Here is a 14,292-nt window from a genome sequence, read left to right on the forward strand (position 1 = left end):
AGGGGCTAGATTAGATTACTTACAGTGTGGAAACAGGCCCTTTGGCCCAACAAGTCCACACGCCCCGTCAAAGCGCAACCCACCCAGACCCATTCCCCTACACCTAACACTTTGGGCAATTTAGCATGGCCAATTCACCGGACCTGCACATCTTTGGACTGTGGGAGGAAACCGGAGCACCCTGGAGGAAACCCACGCAGACACGGGGAGAATGTGCAAACTCCACACAGTCAGTCGCCTGAGGCAGGAACTGAACCCGGGTCTCTGGCGCTGTGAGGCAGCAGTGCTAACCACTGTGCCACAGTGCCGCCCAATGGGTGATGGGTCCAGCAGCCTGGTTCTGCTGCAAATACTTTGATTCAATTAATCTGCTTCAGCCCTGAGGCCCTGTTTCAGGCAGTGTAGTCTGGGTGATAATTGCACGATAACCAGAAGGTAACGAGAGCTGCTCAGCTCCTGCTGAGGGCTGTGAGATTTTCTTTTTTCTTATATTTTTCCTGGGATGTGGTGGAAAAATCAATATCTGTTGCCCATCCCTAATTGACCTTGAACTGAGTGGCTTACCAGACCAGTTCAGAGTTAAGACTTGGCCAGTTTGCCCATGGGTCTAGATTAAGCAAGCACAGCAGATTTCCTTCCTTGTGGAGATAGTAGTGAACCGGATATGGGTAATCAGCACTGTGACTGGCATTGGATTCATTTATCGAATTTAAATTCTATCTGCTCCCATGGTGGGATTTGAACACGCAGTCCCAGAGTATTAGTCTGGGATTTGGATGTGAGCATAAGAGGTACAGTTAGTAAGTTTGCAGATGACACCAAAATTGGAGGTGTAGTGGACAGCAAAGAAGTTTACCACAGATTACAAAGGGATCTTAATCAGGTGGGCCAATGGGCTGAGGAGTGGCAGATGGAGTTTAATTTAGATAAATGCAAGGTGTTGTACTTTGAGAAAGCAAATCTTAGCAGGACTTATACACTGGTATAGAATGATAAGGTCTACGGAGTGTTGCTGAACAAAGAGACCTTGGAGTGCAGGTTCATAGCTCCTTGAAAGTGGAGTCACAGGTAGATAGGTTAGGGAAGAAGGCGTTTGGTATGCTTTCCTTTATTGGTCAGAGTATTGAGTACAGGAGTTGGGAGGTCATGTTACAGCTGTATAGGACATTGATTAAGCCAGTTTTGGAATATTGTGTACAATTCTGGTCTCCTTCCTATCGAAAGGCTGTTGTGAAACTTGGAAGGGTTCAGAAAAGATTGACAAGGATGCTGCCAGGTTTGGAGGATTTGAGCTATAGGAAGAGGTTGAATAAGCTGGGGCTGTTTACCCTGGAGCATTGGAGGCTGAGGGGTGACCTTATAGAGGTTTACAAAGTTATGAGGGGCATGGATAGGACAAATAGACAAGTCATTTCCCTGGGGTGAGGGAGTCCAGAAATAGAGAGCATAGGTTTAGGGTGAGAGGGGAAAGATATAAAAGAAACCTAAGGGGCAACTTTTTCACACAGAGGGTGGTATGTGTATGAAATGAGCTGCCAGAGGAAATGATGGAGGCTAGTATAATTGCAACATTTAAAAGGCATCTAGATTGGTGTATGAATAGGAAAGGTTTGGAGGGATATGGGCTGGGTGCTGGCAGGTGGGACTAGATTGGGTTGGGATATCTGGTCGGCATGGACGAGTTGGAGTGAAGGGTCTGTTTCCATGCTGTACATCTCCATGACTCTATGATATCACCACCTCCCCCTCTTGATTAGCAAGTTAATGTCTTCAGGAATGATCAGCCAGGGTGGATGGGAATTAGCTGGGGTAGATGGACAAGTGAACGTTGGAGAGTTATGGTAGCAGTGGTGAGGACATGGGGATGTGGAGAAGGTGCAAGGTTTGTGTGTAAAGAAATGTACAATTGTATAGGGGCTGGGAGGTACATGGAGGGTAATGCATGTCTTAGATTAGATTACTTACAGTGTGGAAACAAGTCCACACCAACCCGCCAAAGCGCAACCCACCCAGACCCATTCCCCTACATTTACCCCTTCACCTAACTCTATGGGCAATTTAGCATGGCCAATTCACCTAACCTGGATTAGTGGTGCTGGAAGAGCACAGCAGTTCAGGCAGCATCCAAGGAACTTCGAAATTGACATTTCGGTCAAAAGCCCTTCATCAGGAATAAAGGCAGTGAGCCTGAAGCGTGGAGAGATAAGCTAGAGGAGGGTGGGGGTGGGGAGAAAATAGCATAAGCAAATGTGGCTGTGGTAGCGAGTTTGTTTCACGACATGGTTGAAGAGCTTCAGGGCAGAGGAAATGACCTGGGAGTTGCAGTGGGAGAGGGACTCTCTGAGATTCTTGTAGAGAGAGGAGGAAAACTTCTTCAAGGCAGGCATCCTTGCAAGAGGATTCGCAGTAGGGTTAAAATCAACGAGGTAAAAAAAATGACTGTAGATGCTGGAAACCAGATTCTGGATTAGTGGTGCTGGAAGAGCACAGCAGTTCAGGCAGCATCCAAGGAGCTTCGAAATCGACATTTCGGGCAAAAGCCCTTCATCAGGAATAAAGGCAGTGAGCCTGAAGTGTGGAGAGATAAGCTAGAGGAGGGTGGGGGTGGGGAGAAAGTAGCATAAGCAAATGTGGCTGACCAATTCACCTGACCTGCACATTTTTGGACTGTGGGAGGAAACCGGAGCACCCGGAGGAAACCCAGGCAGAATGTACTAACTCCACACAGAGAGGCAGGAATTGAACCCGGGTCTCTGGCGCAGTGAGGCAGCAGTGCTAACCACTGAGCCACCACACTGCCCACTAAAACTTTGTCCATAAAACTTTGTATCAGGACCATTCAGCCCATCAAGCATGCTTCACCATTCTTCCATAAGATTGTGACTGATCCTCAACTCCACTTTCCTTTCTGATTAAAGAAATCTGTCACCTGATCTGTCCATAGTAGGTGAGCAGAAACACAGACTCGTTACAGTACAGAGGGAGGCTGTTCAGCCCATCATGTCTACACTGGCTCACTAAATGAGCAACATGACTGAGAGCCATCCGCCTGCCTTTTCCCTTGTTTCTATTTGGATAACCTTCCGATGGTCCTCTGTAATGGCTTAATTGAACCTGCCTCCATCACATTTCCAGGCAGCACATTCTGATGTTGTCAGGAAGTAACTCCAATTCTGTGGAGGAAAGATAAATTCAGGACGCTAAACGTTTTGTGTGTGTGAGAGAGAGAGAGAGAGATGGAGGTTGAGGAGAAAGTGAGGGCTGGAGATCAGAGTCGGAGAGGGCGGTGCTGGAAAAGCACAGCCGGTCAGGCAGCATCCGAGGTTGAGATGGGATTAAGACTGGTAGGGATGGAGCTGGAGACGGTGATAGTGTGTAGGGAGTAGCGGGGTTTGCTTTAGAGGCTAGCTGCGTGTTTAGGTGAGATGTTCCTGAGGACATTTGTTCCAGTTAATATTGGTATCGAAAAATGTTGGCGTTCAAAGTGTAATTGGGGTGTAGGAGCAGCTGTTATGGGAGAGGAGAGGTATTTGTGGGCTAGGTGAGGGATGAACATGAACGAGGCAAATGAGGTTGATTTTTTTGTGGGGTGCACTTGCAGAGGGCATGTGTATAAGTGGATTGTTACATTACTTACAGTGTGGAAACAGGCCCTTCGGCCCAACAAGTCCACACCGACCCGCCAAAGTGCAACCCACCCAGACCCATTCCCTTACATTTACCCCTTCACTGGACACTATGGGCAATTTAGCATGGCCAATTCACCTAACCTGCTCCCTTTTTCGACTGTGGGAGGAAACCGGAGCACCCAGAGGGAACTCACGCAGACAAGGGGAGAATGTGCAAACTCTACACAGTCAGTCGCCTGAGGCGGGAATTGAACCCGGGTCTCTGGCGCTGTGAGGCAGCAGTGCTAACCACTGTACCACCATGCCAGCCAATTGTTGTGTATTCGGTAACAGGAAACTTGGATAGATGTATATGTCCTGGGATTTTGTAATGTCTGGGGGATGGGGGTGGGGGGGTAAATCAATGTGTAAAGACCCCCCCTCCCCCCCACTCCCCCCATTCTGAGTCCATCTAAAGCACAACATAGCGGCTCATTACCACCCTCTCAAGGGCAATTAAGGATGGGCAATAAGTGCTGGTGCAGCCTGTGATGCCCAAGTCCAATGAATGAATGAATGAAATAAAAGGGGAGATGTGTGGTAGCTGGGGACACCTGATTATGTCATGGAGAGTATGAATGAACGTGAGCATGTGACTGGGATAAAGTGAGCGACAGAGTGATGGGTGTGTCTGGGGCGGGAGAGACGAATGATGGGCAAGTTGATTGATTGCCCTTCAACCATGATGAGGTTAAAAATCACACAACACCAGGTTATAGTCTAAAGGTTTAATTGGAAACTCACGAGCTTTCGGAGTGTCGCTCCTTCATCCACCTGATTGGAGAGATGTGAACACAGTCAGAGATAGAGACAGAAAGAGGAAAGGCAGCAGCAGGCAGTAATCTGAGTGGAAACAGGGAGAGACAAAGGCAGAAAGCAGAGAGATCAAGGGTAGGATTGAGGGAGGGGAGAGATGACATTAGGTCCAGATGGAGGGGGGCGAAGGAGACAGCAAGATTGAAGGAATGAGAGAGATTAAGGGATGGGGAAGAGCGTGAGGGGAAGAACGTGAGGGGGGAGAAAGATTGAGATGGGGGAGAGTGTGTTAGGGAGGGAGGGTATGAGGTAGGGAGAGCATAAGAGAGGGAGAGCATGAGAGAGGGGAGCATGAGGGGGTAGAATGTGGAGGGACAGTGTGTGAGGGAGAGTGGGAGAATGTGAGGGGGAGAGTGGAGAGGAAGAGTGTGAGGGGAGACTGGAGGGGGAGAGTGAGGGGGGAGAGTGTGAGGGGAAAGTGTGAGGGGAGAGGATGTGAGGGGGAGAGTGTGAGGAGGGAGTGTGAGGGAGAAGAGTGTGAGGGGAGAGTGTGAGAGGAGAGTGTGAGGGTGAGAGTGTGAGGGTGAGAGTGTGAGGGAGAAGAGTGTGAGGGGAGAGTGTGAGGGGGAGTGTGAGGGGGAGTGTGAGGGGGGTATGAGGGGGGGTGTGAGGGGGGAGTGTGGGGGGGAGAGTGTGAGGGGGAGAGTGTGAGGGGGAGAGTGTGAGGGGGTGTGAGGGAGAAGAGTGTGAGGGGAGAGTGTGAGGGGAGAGTGTGAGGGGAGAGTGAGGGGGAGAGTGTGAGGGGGAGTGTGAGGGGGAGAGTGAGGGGGAGAGTGAGGGAGAAGAATGTGAGGGGGAGAGTGAGGGAGAAGAGTGTGAAGGGGAGAGTGTGAGAGGGGGAGAGTGTGAGGGAGAGTGGGAGAATGTGAGGGGGAGAGTGGAGAGGAAGAGTGTGAGGGGAGACTGGAGGGGGAGAGTGAGGGGGGAGAGTGAGGGGGAGAGTGAGGGGGGAGAGTGAGGGGGAGAGTGAGGGGGGAAAGTGAGGGGGGAGAGTGAGGGGGGAGTGAGGGAGAAGAGTGTGAGGGGGAGAGTGTGAGGGGGAGAGTGTGAGGGAGAAGAGTGTGAGGGAGAGAAGAATGTGAAGGGGGGTGGAGGGGAGAAGAGTGTGAGGGGGAGTGTGAGGGCGAGTGGAGGGGGAGAGTGTGAGGGGCAGTGGAGGGGGAGTGGAAGGGGAGAGTGTGAGGGGGAGTTGATGGGGAGTGTGTGAGGGGGAGTGGAGGGGGAGTGTGTGAGGGGGAGTGGAGGGGGAGTGTGTGAGGGGAGTGGAGGGGGAGTGTGTAAGGGGGAGTGGAGGGGGAGTGTGTGAGGGGGAGTGTGTAAGGGGGAGTGGAGGGGGAGTGTGTGAGGCGGAGTGGAGGGGGAGTGTGTGAGGGGGAGTGGAGGGGGAGTGGAGGGGGAGTGGAGGGGGAGTGTGGGAGGGGGAGTGTGTGAGGGGGAGTGGAGGGGGAGTGTGTGAGGGGGAGTGGAGGAGGAGTGTGTGAGGGGGAGTGGAGGGGGAGTGTGTGAGGGGGAGTGTGTGAGGGGGAGTGGAGGGGGAGTGTGTGAGGGGGAGTGTGTGAGGGGGAGTGGAGGGGGAGTGTGTGAGGGGGAGTGGAGGGGGAGTGTGTGAGGGGGAGTGGTGGGGGAGTGGTGGGGGAGTGTGTAAGGGCGAGTGGTGGGGGAGTGTGTAAGGGCGAGTGGTGGGGGAGTGTGTAAGAGCGAGTGGTGGGGGAGTGTGTAAGAGCGAGTGGTGGGGGAGTGTGTAAGGGGGAGTGGAGGGGGAGTGTGTGAGGGGGAGTGTGTAAGGGGGAGTGGAGGGGGAGTGTGTGAGGCGGAGTGGAGGGGGAGTGTGTGAGGGGGAGTGGAGGGGGAGTGTGGGAGGGGGAGTGTGTGAGGGGGAGTGGAGGGGGAGTGTGTGAGGGGGAGTGGAGGAGGAGTGTGTGAGGGGGAGTGGAGGGGGAGTGTGTGAGGGGGAGTGTGTGAGGGGGAGTGTGTGAGGGGGAGTGGAGGGGGAGTGTGTGAGGGGGAGTGGAGGGGGAGTGTGTGAGGGGGAGTGGTGGGGGAGTGGTGGGGGAGTGTGTAAGGGCGAGTGGTGGGGGAGTGTGTAAGAGCGAGTGGTGGGGGAGTGTGTAAGGGGGAGTGGAGGGGGAGTGGAGGGGGAGTGTGTGAGGGGGAGAGGAGGGGGAGTGTGTGAGGGGGAGAGGAGGGGGAGTGTGTGAGGGGGAGAGGAGGGGTTGTGTGTGAGGGGGAGAGGAGGGGGTGTGTGTGAGGGAGAGTGTGTGAGGGGGAGTGTGTGTGGGGGAGAGCGTGAGGCGGGAGAGTGTGAGGGGCAGTGTAGGTGGAGTGCATGGGGAGAGTGTGAGGGGGAGTGGAGGGGGAGTGTGTGAGGGGGAGTGGAGGGGGAGTGTGTGAGGGGGAGTGGAGGGGGAGTGTGTGAGGGGGAGTGGAGGGGGAGTGTGTGAGGGGGAGTGGAGGGGGAGTGTGTGAAGGGGAGTGGAGGGGGAGTGTGTCAGGGGGAGTGTGTGAGGGGGAGTGGAGGGGGAGTGTGTGAGGGGGAATGGAGGGGGAGTGTGTGAGGGGGAGTGGAGGGGGAGTGTGTGAGGGGGAGTGGAGGGGGAGTGTGTGAGGGGGAGTGGAGGGGGAGTGTGTGAGGGGAGTGGAGGGGGAGTGTGTGAGGGGGAGTGGAGGGGGAGTGTGTGAGGGGGAGTGATGGGGGAGTGGTGGGGAGTGTGTAAGGGCGAGTGGTGGGGGAGTGTGCAAGAGCGAGTGGAGGGGGAGTGTGTAAGGGGGAGTGGAGGGGGAGTGTGTGAGGGGGAGTGGAGGGGGAGTGTGTGAGGGGGAGTGGAGGGGGAGTGTGTGAGGGGGAGAGGAGGGGGAGTGTGTGAGGGGGAGAGGAGGGGGAGAGGAGGGGGAGTGTGTGAGGGGGAGAGGAGGGGGAGTGTGTGAGGGGGAGTGTGTGTGGTGGAGAGCGTGAGGCGGGAGAGTGTGAGGGGGAGAGTGAGTGGGAGAGTGTGAGGGGGAGTGGAGGGGGAGAGTGTGAGGGGGAGTGGAGGGGGAGAGTGTGAGGGGGAGTGGAGGGGGAGAGTGTGAGGGGGAGTGGAGGGGGAGAGTGTGAGGGGGAGGGAGAGTGTGAGGGGGAGTGGAGGGGGAGAGTGTGAGGGGGAGTGGAGGGGGTGTAGAGGGGGAGAGTGTGAGGGGGTGTAAAGGGGGATAGTGTGAGGGGAAGTGGAGGGGGAGTGTGAGGGGGAGTGGAGGGGGAGTGGAGGGGGAGAGTGTGAGGGGGAGTGGAGGGGGAGAGTGTGAGGGGGAGAGTGTGAGGGGTAGTGGAGGGGAGAGTGTGAGGGGGAGTGGAGGGGGAGAGTGTGAGGGGGAGTGGAGGGGGAGAGTGTGAGGGGGAGTGGAGGGGGAGAGTGTGAGGGGGAGTGGAGGGGGAGAGTGTGAGGGGGAGTGGAGGGGGAGTGTGAGGGGGAGCGGAGGGGGAGTGGAGGGGGAGAGTGTGAGGGGGAGTGGAGGAGGAGAGTGTGAGGGGAAGTGGAGGGGGAGAGTGTGAGGGGGAGTGGAGGGGGAGTGGAGGGGGAGAGTGTGAGGGGGAGTGGAGGGGGAGAGTGTGAGGGGGAGTGTGAGGGGGAGTGGAGGGGGGGAGTGTGAGGGGGAGTGGAGGGGGAGAGTGTGAGGGGGAGTGGAGGGGGAGTGTGTGAGGGGGAGTGGAGGGGGAGTGTGTGAGGGGGAGTGGAGGGGGAGTGTGTGAGGGGGAGTGGAGGGGGAGTGTGTGAGGGGTAGTGGAGGGGGAGTGTGTGAGGGGGAGTGGAGGGGGAGTGTGTGAGGGGGAGTGGAGGGGGAGTGTGTGAGGGGAGTGGAGGGGGAGTGTGTGAGGGGGAGTGGAGGGGGAGTGTGTGAGGGGGAGTGGAGGGGGAGTGTGTGAGGGGGAATGGAGGGGGAATGTGTGAGGGGGAATGGAGGGGGAGTGTGTGAGGGGGAGTGGAGGGGGTGTGTGAGGGGGAGTGGAGGGGGAGTGGAGGGGGAGTGGAGGGGGAGTGGAGGGGGAGTGTGTGAGGGGGAGTGGAGGGGGAGTGTGTGAGGGGGAGTGGAGGGGGAGTGTGTGAGGGGGAGTGGAGGGGGAGTGTGTGAGGGGGAGTGGAGGGGGAGTGTGTGAGGGGGAGTGGAGGGGGAGTGTGTGAGGGGGAGTGGAGGGGGAGTGTGTGAGGGGGAGTGGAGGGGGAGTGTGTGAGGGGGAGTGTGTGAGGGGGAGTGTGTGGGGGGAGTGTGTGAGGGGGAGTGGAGGGGGAGTGTGTGAGGGGGAGTGGAGGGGGAGAGTGTGAGGGGGAGTGGAGGGGGAGAGTGTGAGGGGGAGTGTGAGGGGGAGTGGAGGGGGGGAGTGTGAGGGGGAGTGGAGGGGGAGAGTGTGAGGGGGAGTGGAGGGGGAGTGTGTGAGGGGGAGTGGAGGGGGAGTGTGTGAGGGGGAGTGGAGGGGGAGTGTGTGAGGGGGAGTGGAGGGGGAGTGTGTGAGGGGGAGTGGAGGGGGAGTGTGTGAGGGGTAGTGGAGGGGGAGTGTGTGAGGGGGAGTGGAGGGGGAGTGTGTGAGGGGGAGTGGAGGGGGAGTGTGTGAGGGGAGTGGAGGGGGAGTGTGTGAGGGGGAGTGGAGGGGGAGTGTGTGAGGGGGAGTGGAGGGGGAGTGTGTGAGGGGGAATGGAGGGGGAATGTGTGAGGGGGAATGGAGGGGGAGTGTGTGAGGGGGAGTGGAGGGGGTGTGTGAGGGGGAGTGGAGGGGGAGTGGAGGGGGAGTGTGTGAGGGGGAGTGGAGGGGGAGTGTGTGAGAGGGAGTGGAGGGGGAGTGTGTGAGGGGGAGTGGAGGGGGAGTGTGTGAGGGGGAGTGGAGGGGGAGTGTGTGAGGGGGAGTGGAGGGGGAGTGTGTGAGGGGGAGTGGAGGGGGAGTGTGTGAGGGGGAGTGTGTGAGGGGGAGTGGAGGGGGAGTGTGTGAGGGGGAGTGGAGGGGGAGTGTGTGAGGGGGAGTGTGTGAGGGGGAGTGGAGGGGGAGTGTGTGAGGGGGAGTGTGTGAGGGGGAGTGGAGAGGGGGAGTGGAGGGGGAGTGTGTGAGGGGGAGTGGAGGGGGAGTGTGTGAGGGGGAGTGGAGGGGGAGTGTGTGAGGGGGAGTGTGTGAGGGGGAGTGTGTGAGGGGGAGTGGAGGGGGAGTGTGTGAGGGGGAGTGGAGGGGGAGTGTGTGAGGGGGAGTGGAGGGGGAGTGTGTGAGGGGGAGTGTGTGAGGGGGAGTGGAGGGGGAGTGTGTGAGGGGGAGTGGAGGGGGAGTGTGTGAGGGGGAGTGGAGGTGGAGTGTGTGAGGGGGAGTGGAGGGGGAGTGTGTGAGGGGGAGTGTGTGAGGGGGAGTGGAGGGGGAGTGTGTGAGGGGGAGTGTGTGAGGGGGAGTGGAGGGGGAGTGTGTGAGGGGGAGTGGAGAGGGGGAGTGGAGGGGGAGAGTGGAGGAGTGAGTGAGGGGAAGAGTGTGAGGGGAAGAGTGTGATGGGAAGAGTGTGGGGGAGAACATGAGGGGAGAGTGTGAGAGGGAGAGAATGGAGGGGGATAGTGGAGTGGGAGAAGGTGAGGGGGGAGTGGGAGAAGGTGAGGGGGGAGTGGGAGGGAGGGAGAGGAGGATGGAGGGAGGGGGAGGAGGATGGAGAGGGAGATTGCGAGGGGGATTGAGGGACGGATTGGGAGAGTGAGTGAGCGGGATGTGCACATGGGGGGGAGGAGAGGGGCAGGAGGAGGCGGGAGTCCAGACAAATGTGTCTGTGACCAGAGGGAGGGGAGGGGGCACTGAGGGAGGGGTGAGGGCAGTGAGGGAGCTGCAGCAGCAGCAGGAGCTGGGAGCTGCTCTGACACACAGAGGGACAGGGACAGGGACAGAGACAGAGACACAGGGACAGGGGGAGCCCTGTCCAAGCAGCGGGACCATGACCCTGAGCCGCCCGCTGCATTTGGATAGTGCCCAGGCGGATTATTGAGCTGAGTGTGTGTCTGCAGCCTCTCCCTGTGTCTCTCCCTGTGCAGCTTTGCCCCGGGTTGTTGTAGTTATTATTATCCTTTTCCCTGTTGTTGTGTGGAAAGTTTGCGAAGTGGAGCCGGGAGTGGTTGCCGAGCCCCCGAGCCCGGCTCAGCCCGAGAGCAGCTGCCCCGGGGCGGCGGACACTGGCGGCCGCTTCCCCGGCGCTGGGCGGCGGCTCCGCACCATGGCTCGGCTCGCTGCGGAACTGCTGCTGCTGCTCGGGCTCCTCATCCTCACCATCCACATCACCGTGATCAGGAGCATCCCCCTGGCTCAGGAGGCAGACAACAGCAGCACCCAGGTAGGTCACCCAGCCAGCCTCCCCGGGGGGGGGGGGAGACAGAGAGAGAGAGAGAGAACAAGGCTCTGGGGGAGGGGGAGGACAGTAAGGGGGAGTGAGGGGAGAGGAGGAACGAGAGAAGTGTGGGGGAGGAAGAGGGTGAGTGCAGGAGAGGGAGAAGGGGGGAGGAGTGGGGGAGAGCAGGAGAGGGGGAGAGGGAGAAGAAGAGGGAAGAGGAGGGGGAGAGAGGGGGTTGGGGGGGGGAGGGAAAAGGTAGAAGGGAGCAGGGGGAGGGGGAGGAGGAGAGGGAGTATGGAGGAGGGGGAAAGGGGAGAGGAATGGGGGAGGGGAATGAGGCAAGGATAGGGTTGGGGAGAGGGGGAGGGAGAAAAGGGGTAGGCGGAGAGGGGGAGGGAGAAAGGGGGTAGGCGGAGAGGGGGAGGGAGGGCTCGAGGGGGTGAGGGGGAGGCTGCAGTAGAGGGGTAATGTGGGAGAGCGGGAGGGAGGGGTGGGTAGTGGGGGATGGGATGGAGGAGTCAAGGGGAAAGGGGGAAGGAGGGGTAGATGGCAAGAGGGAGAGCGAGGTGTAGAGGGGAGGGGGAGTGAGAGATGGGGAGGGAGCGAAGGAGGTAGTGGGGCATAGAGGGGGTGGGGGAGAGAGAGGAGTGGGGGAGAGTGGTAGAGGGAGGGGGAGAGAGGGAGCAGGAGAATGGGCAAGGGCAGAGGGAGGGTAGAGGGGGAGAGGAGGAGTGAGAGGGGGAGAAGTAGGGGGGGGGGGGAGTGTGAGACGGAGAGACAGATAAACAATGGAAAGACCGTGAAGTCCGAATGACAAAGATGGGAAGTGAAAGAGATGCAGACAGACAATGTGTGAGAGAGAGTGTGAGAGACAGAGAGGTAACAAGAGAGTGATAGAAGGAGAGAGGTAGTAAAAGAGACGGTGAAAGATGGACCAAGAAGTACATCTAGAGAGAAAGATAGACTGTGGGACCGTGAGTAAGACCTACGATCTGATAGCCATCAGAGAGGAAGTGATTGAGTGAAACAAACAGTGAGAGACTGGAAGATCGAGAAATTGAGAGAATGAGAGAGAGATAGAGACATTGTGTGAGAGGGAAAGAGCTATGCATGGACACAGTGAGAATGTGACAGTCAGAAACAGACAAAATAATCGGGATAGCGAAGGAATATGAAGACTCGTTGAAAGAAATGTACTGATTAAATCTGTTGGTGTTTTAAAATACATTATCACAATTGTTTATTTCCATTTGTTGCAATTAATCCCACTGTTCCTTAAATCGAATGAGTTCAGAAGAAATGAGATTGGAAAGTGGCTCTCGTGTGACCAGCTCGTGTAAATAGGAGAGCAAGAGTGATTTAACTGACTTTTCTGACAATGTTTAATGATCAGCATTATAGGGCAATATGTTTGTTTTGCAATGAGTTCTGTTCAGGGTTTCTGTGCCTGTAATTCAGTGTGCTGGATTTGAAATGCTCTTCTGAGTAGATGCTTTCTAGAGACACACTAGTCTCATACCTCCCATTTTCACAAGACAATTGTCAAAGTCCAGAATTCCCAGAGCTTCTCCCAGGAGGATAGTGAGTGACGAATGGATGCTGACTTGTTCTGAATGGGTCATTCCAAATGCAGAGTTCGTCAGCACTGAACTGTAGCAGGAACTTTACTTGCTGGCTAGACATAGTGAGCCTGGGTGAAAGTGAGGACTGCAGATGCTGGAGATCAGAGTGGTGCTGGAAAAGCACAGCAGGTCAGGCAGCATCCAAGGGACTGGAAAATCAACATTACAGGTAAAAGCCCTTCATCAGGATTTTCCTGCTCCTCGGATGCTGCCTGACCTGCTGTGCTTTTCCAGCACTACTCTAATCTAGATAGTGAGCCCGGGGCCAATCCAGGACACGGTCTGGGTTTCAGAGACTGGTAAGGTTCTGAATTCTGCTGGGCACACATGTTTGGAAGGCTGGCACTGTGTTACAAGTGGCAACCTCATACTTCCGTTTATCAGCATCAGTCTCTGAGGTCTCAGTAAGTAGTCTTTTTCCAGGGTAGGGCTGTCCAGAACTCGAGAACGTAGGTTTAGGGTGAGAGGGGAAAGATTGAAAAGATTCCTAAGGGGCAACTTTTTCATGCAGAGGGTGATGCGTGTCTGGAATGAGCTGCCAGAGGAAGTGGTGGAGGCTGGTATAATTACAACATTTAAAAGGTATCTGGATGGATATAAAATAGAAAGGGATATGGTCCAAGTGCTGGAAAATGGAACTAGATTGGGTTAGGATATCTGGTCGGCATGGACGAGTTGGACAACTCTATGTGCAGACAGGTTAAGTTGATGTTTTATGTCTTTTTTTGAAAAGAAAACCAAAAGTTCAAAATAAGCTCCTCCTCAGTAGGAAGACACCAACATCAGTAAATAAGATAGACTGATTGGGTGGTTCCAGGCTGTTCAGAAGTTCCTCTCCTCTCCTCTTCCCCTCAACGCAGAAAAGTGGAGAGTCTTTCACTTTCACTGATCCAGCCTCCTCAGAGGCAGCTCTCAGTGTATTAGGATGTCTGACACCTCTGTTTATTTTTTTTTAAAGTTATTTTCCCCCCACACTACCACTTGAGAGCAATAGTGCTTATTTTTCCTCCTGCACCCATGTCGTGTGTGTGCAGGTGTCAGACACAGTGAAGTCGATGTTTTGTAAGAGGTCATTGCTAACTAGTCACTAATCCATTTGAACGATGGCTGATTTGGGGTAGAACAATGTGGTGCCTGGGACAATTAGCCAGTCTGATCACTTTTGGACAATCAAAGTTACCGTTGCTGTAGGAAAAGGCTGGGAAGGCAGCAGACATCTGTGCCAGGGGTTGTTGTAAAGCATGATGCTTCAGAACAGCAGCTACCTGGTTTAGGAAGGAGCAGTTGCTTCTCAAAGTGTTTGCAATGGATGGTCTGTGCAGTAACTGAAAGACTGTTTTGACTAAGTTCTTCGACTCAGGTTTGAGGTTCACTTCATTGTTACGGTGAATGGCAGGAAGATCAAAAGGAAGATTGGCTCTCTCCCAGCAGGTGAACAGCCTCGACCCAGTCTGGGAGCAGGTGAACAGCCTCGACCCAGTCTGGGAGCAGGTGAACAGCCTCGACCCAGTCTGGGAGCAGGTGAACAGGATCTGCCCATTCTGGGAGAGCTTGTGTGACCTCAAGTTGGCCAACAAAGTGAACCCCTCCCAGATCCACACACCCAGCAGGTGGAAAAACTCTCCCTGGTGGCAGTGCGATTGATTTCCAGGATAGGATAGATGTCAAGGTCGACAAGGCCATGGCGATGGAAAATGGGATTAGAATAGTGAGGTGGTTGTTTTTGATAGTGCAGGCATGATGGGCTGACAGGCCTTTGTCTGTGCTATAGACCCCCAATGACTTCACAACTGTATACCACACATTACTACAATGTCCATACACCTCCCCACTGGCCCTTCTGTACAGCTGAATTTGACATCTTCCTTTTAG

The 14,292-nt window shown here is 56.0% G+C and overlaps 1 protein-coding gene across 2 annotated transcripts in view; it reads left to right on the forward strand.

Annotated features, from left to right (window-relative positions):
* The first annotated feature begins 10,343 nt into the window (after window positions 1–10,343).
* Window positions 10,344–14,292, forward strand: part of ism1 (isthmin 1) — a 97,332-nt gene continuing 93,383 nt past the window's right edge. The window contains exon 1 of one of the 2 annotated variants that reach the window (XM_087991672.1): window positions 10,344–10,801. In XM_087991672.1, coding sequence (XP_087847798.1) covers window positions 10,685–10,801 — 117 coding nt within the window. In that variant the 5' untranslated portion in view covers window positions 10,344–10,684. Of the gene's footprint in view, window positions 10,802–11,693; window positions 11,773–14,292 lie in introns of those variants that run through there. The other variant, XM_087991673.1, reaches the window with a different exon arrangement.

The sequence above is a fragment of the Chiloscyllium plagiosum genome, unplaced genomic scaffold (genome assembly GCF_037043375.1).
Source record: "Chiloscyllium plagiosum isolate Xiang-an unplaced genomic scaffold, Cpla_swu_hap1 HiC_scaffold_10, whole genome shotgun sequence".
Lineage (NCBI taxonomy): Eukaryota > Metazoa > Chordata > Chondrichthyes > Orectolobiformes > Hemiscylliidae > Chiloscyllium > Chiloscyllium plagiosum.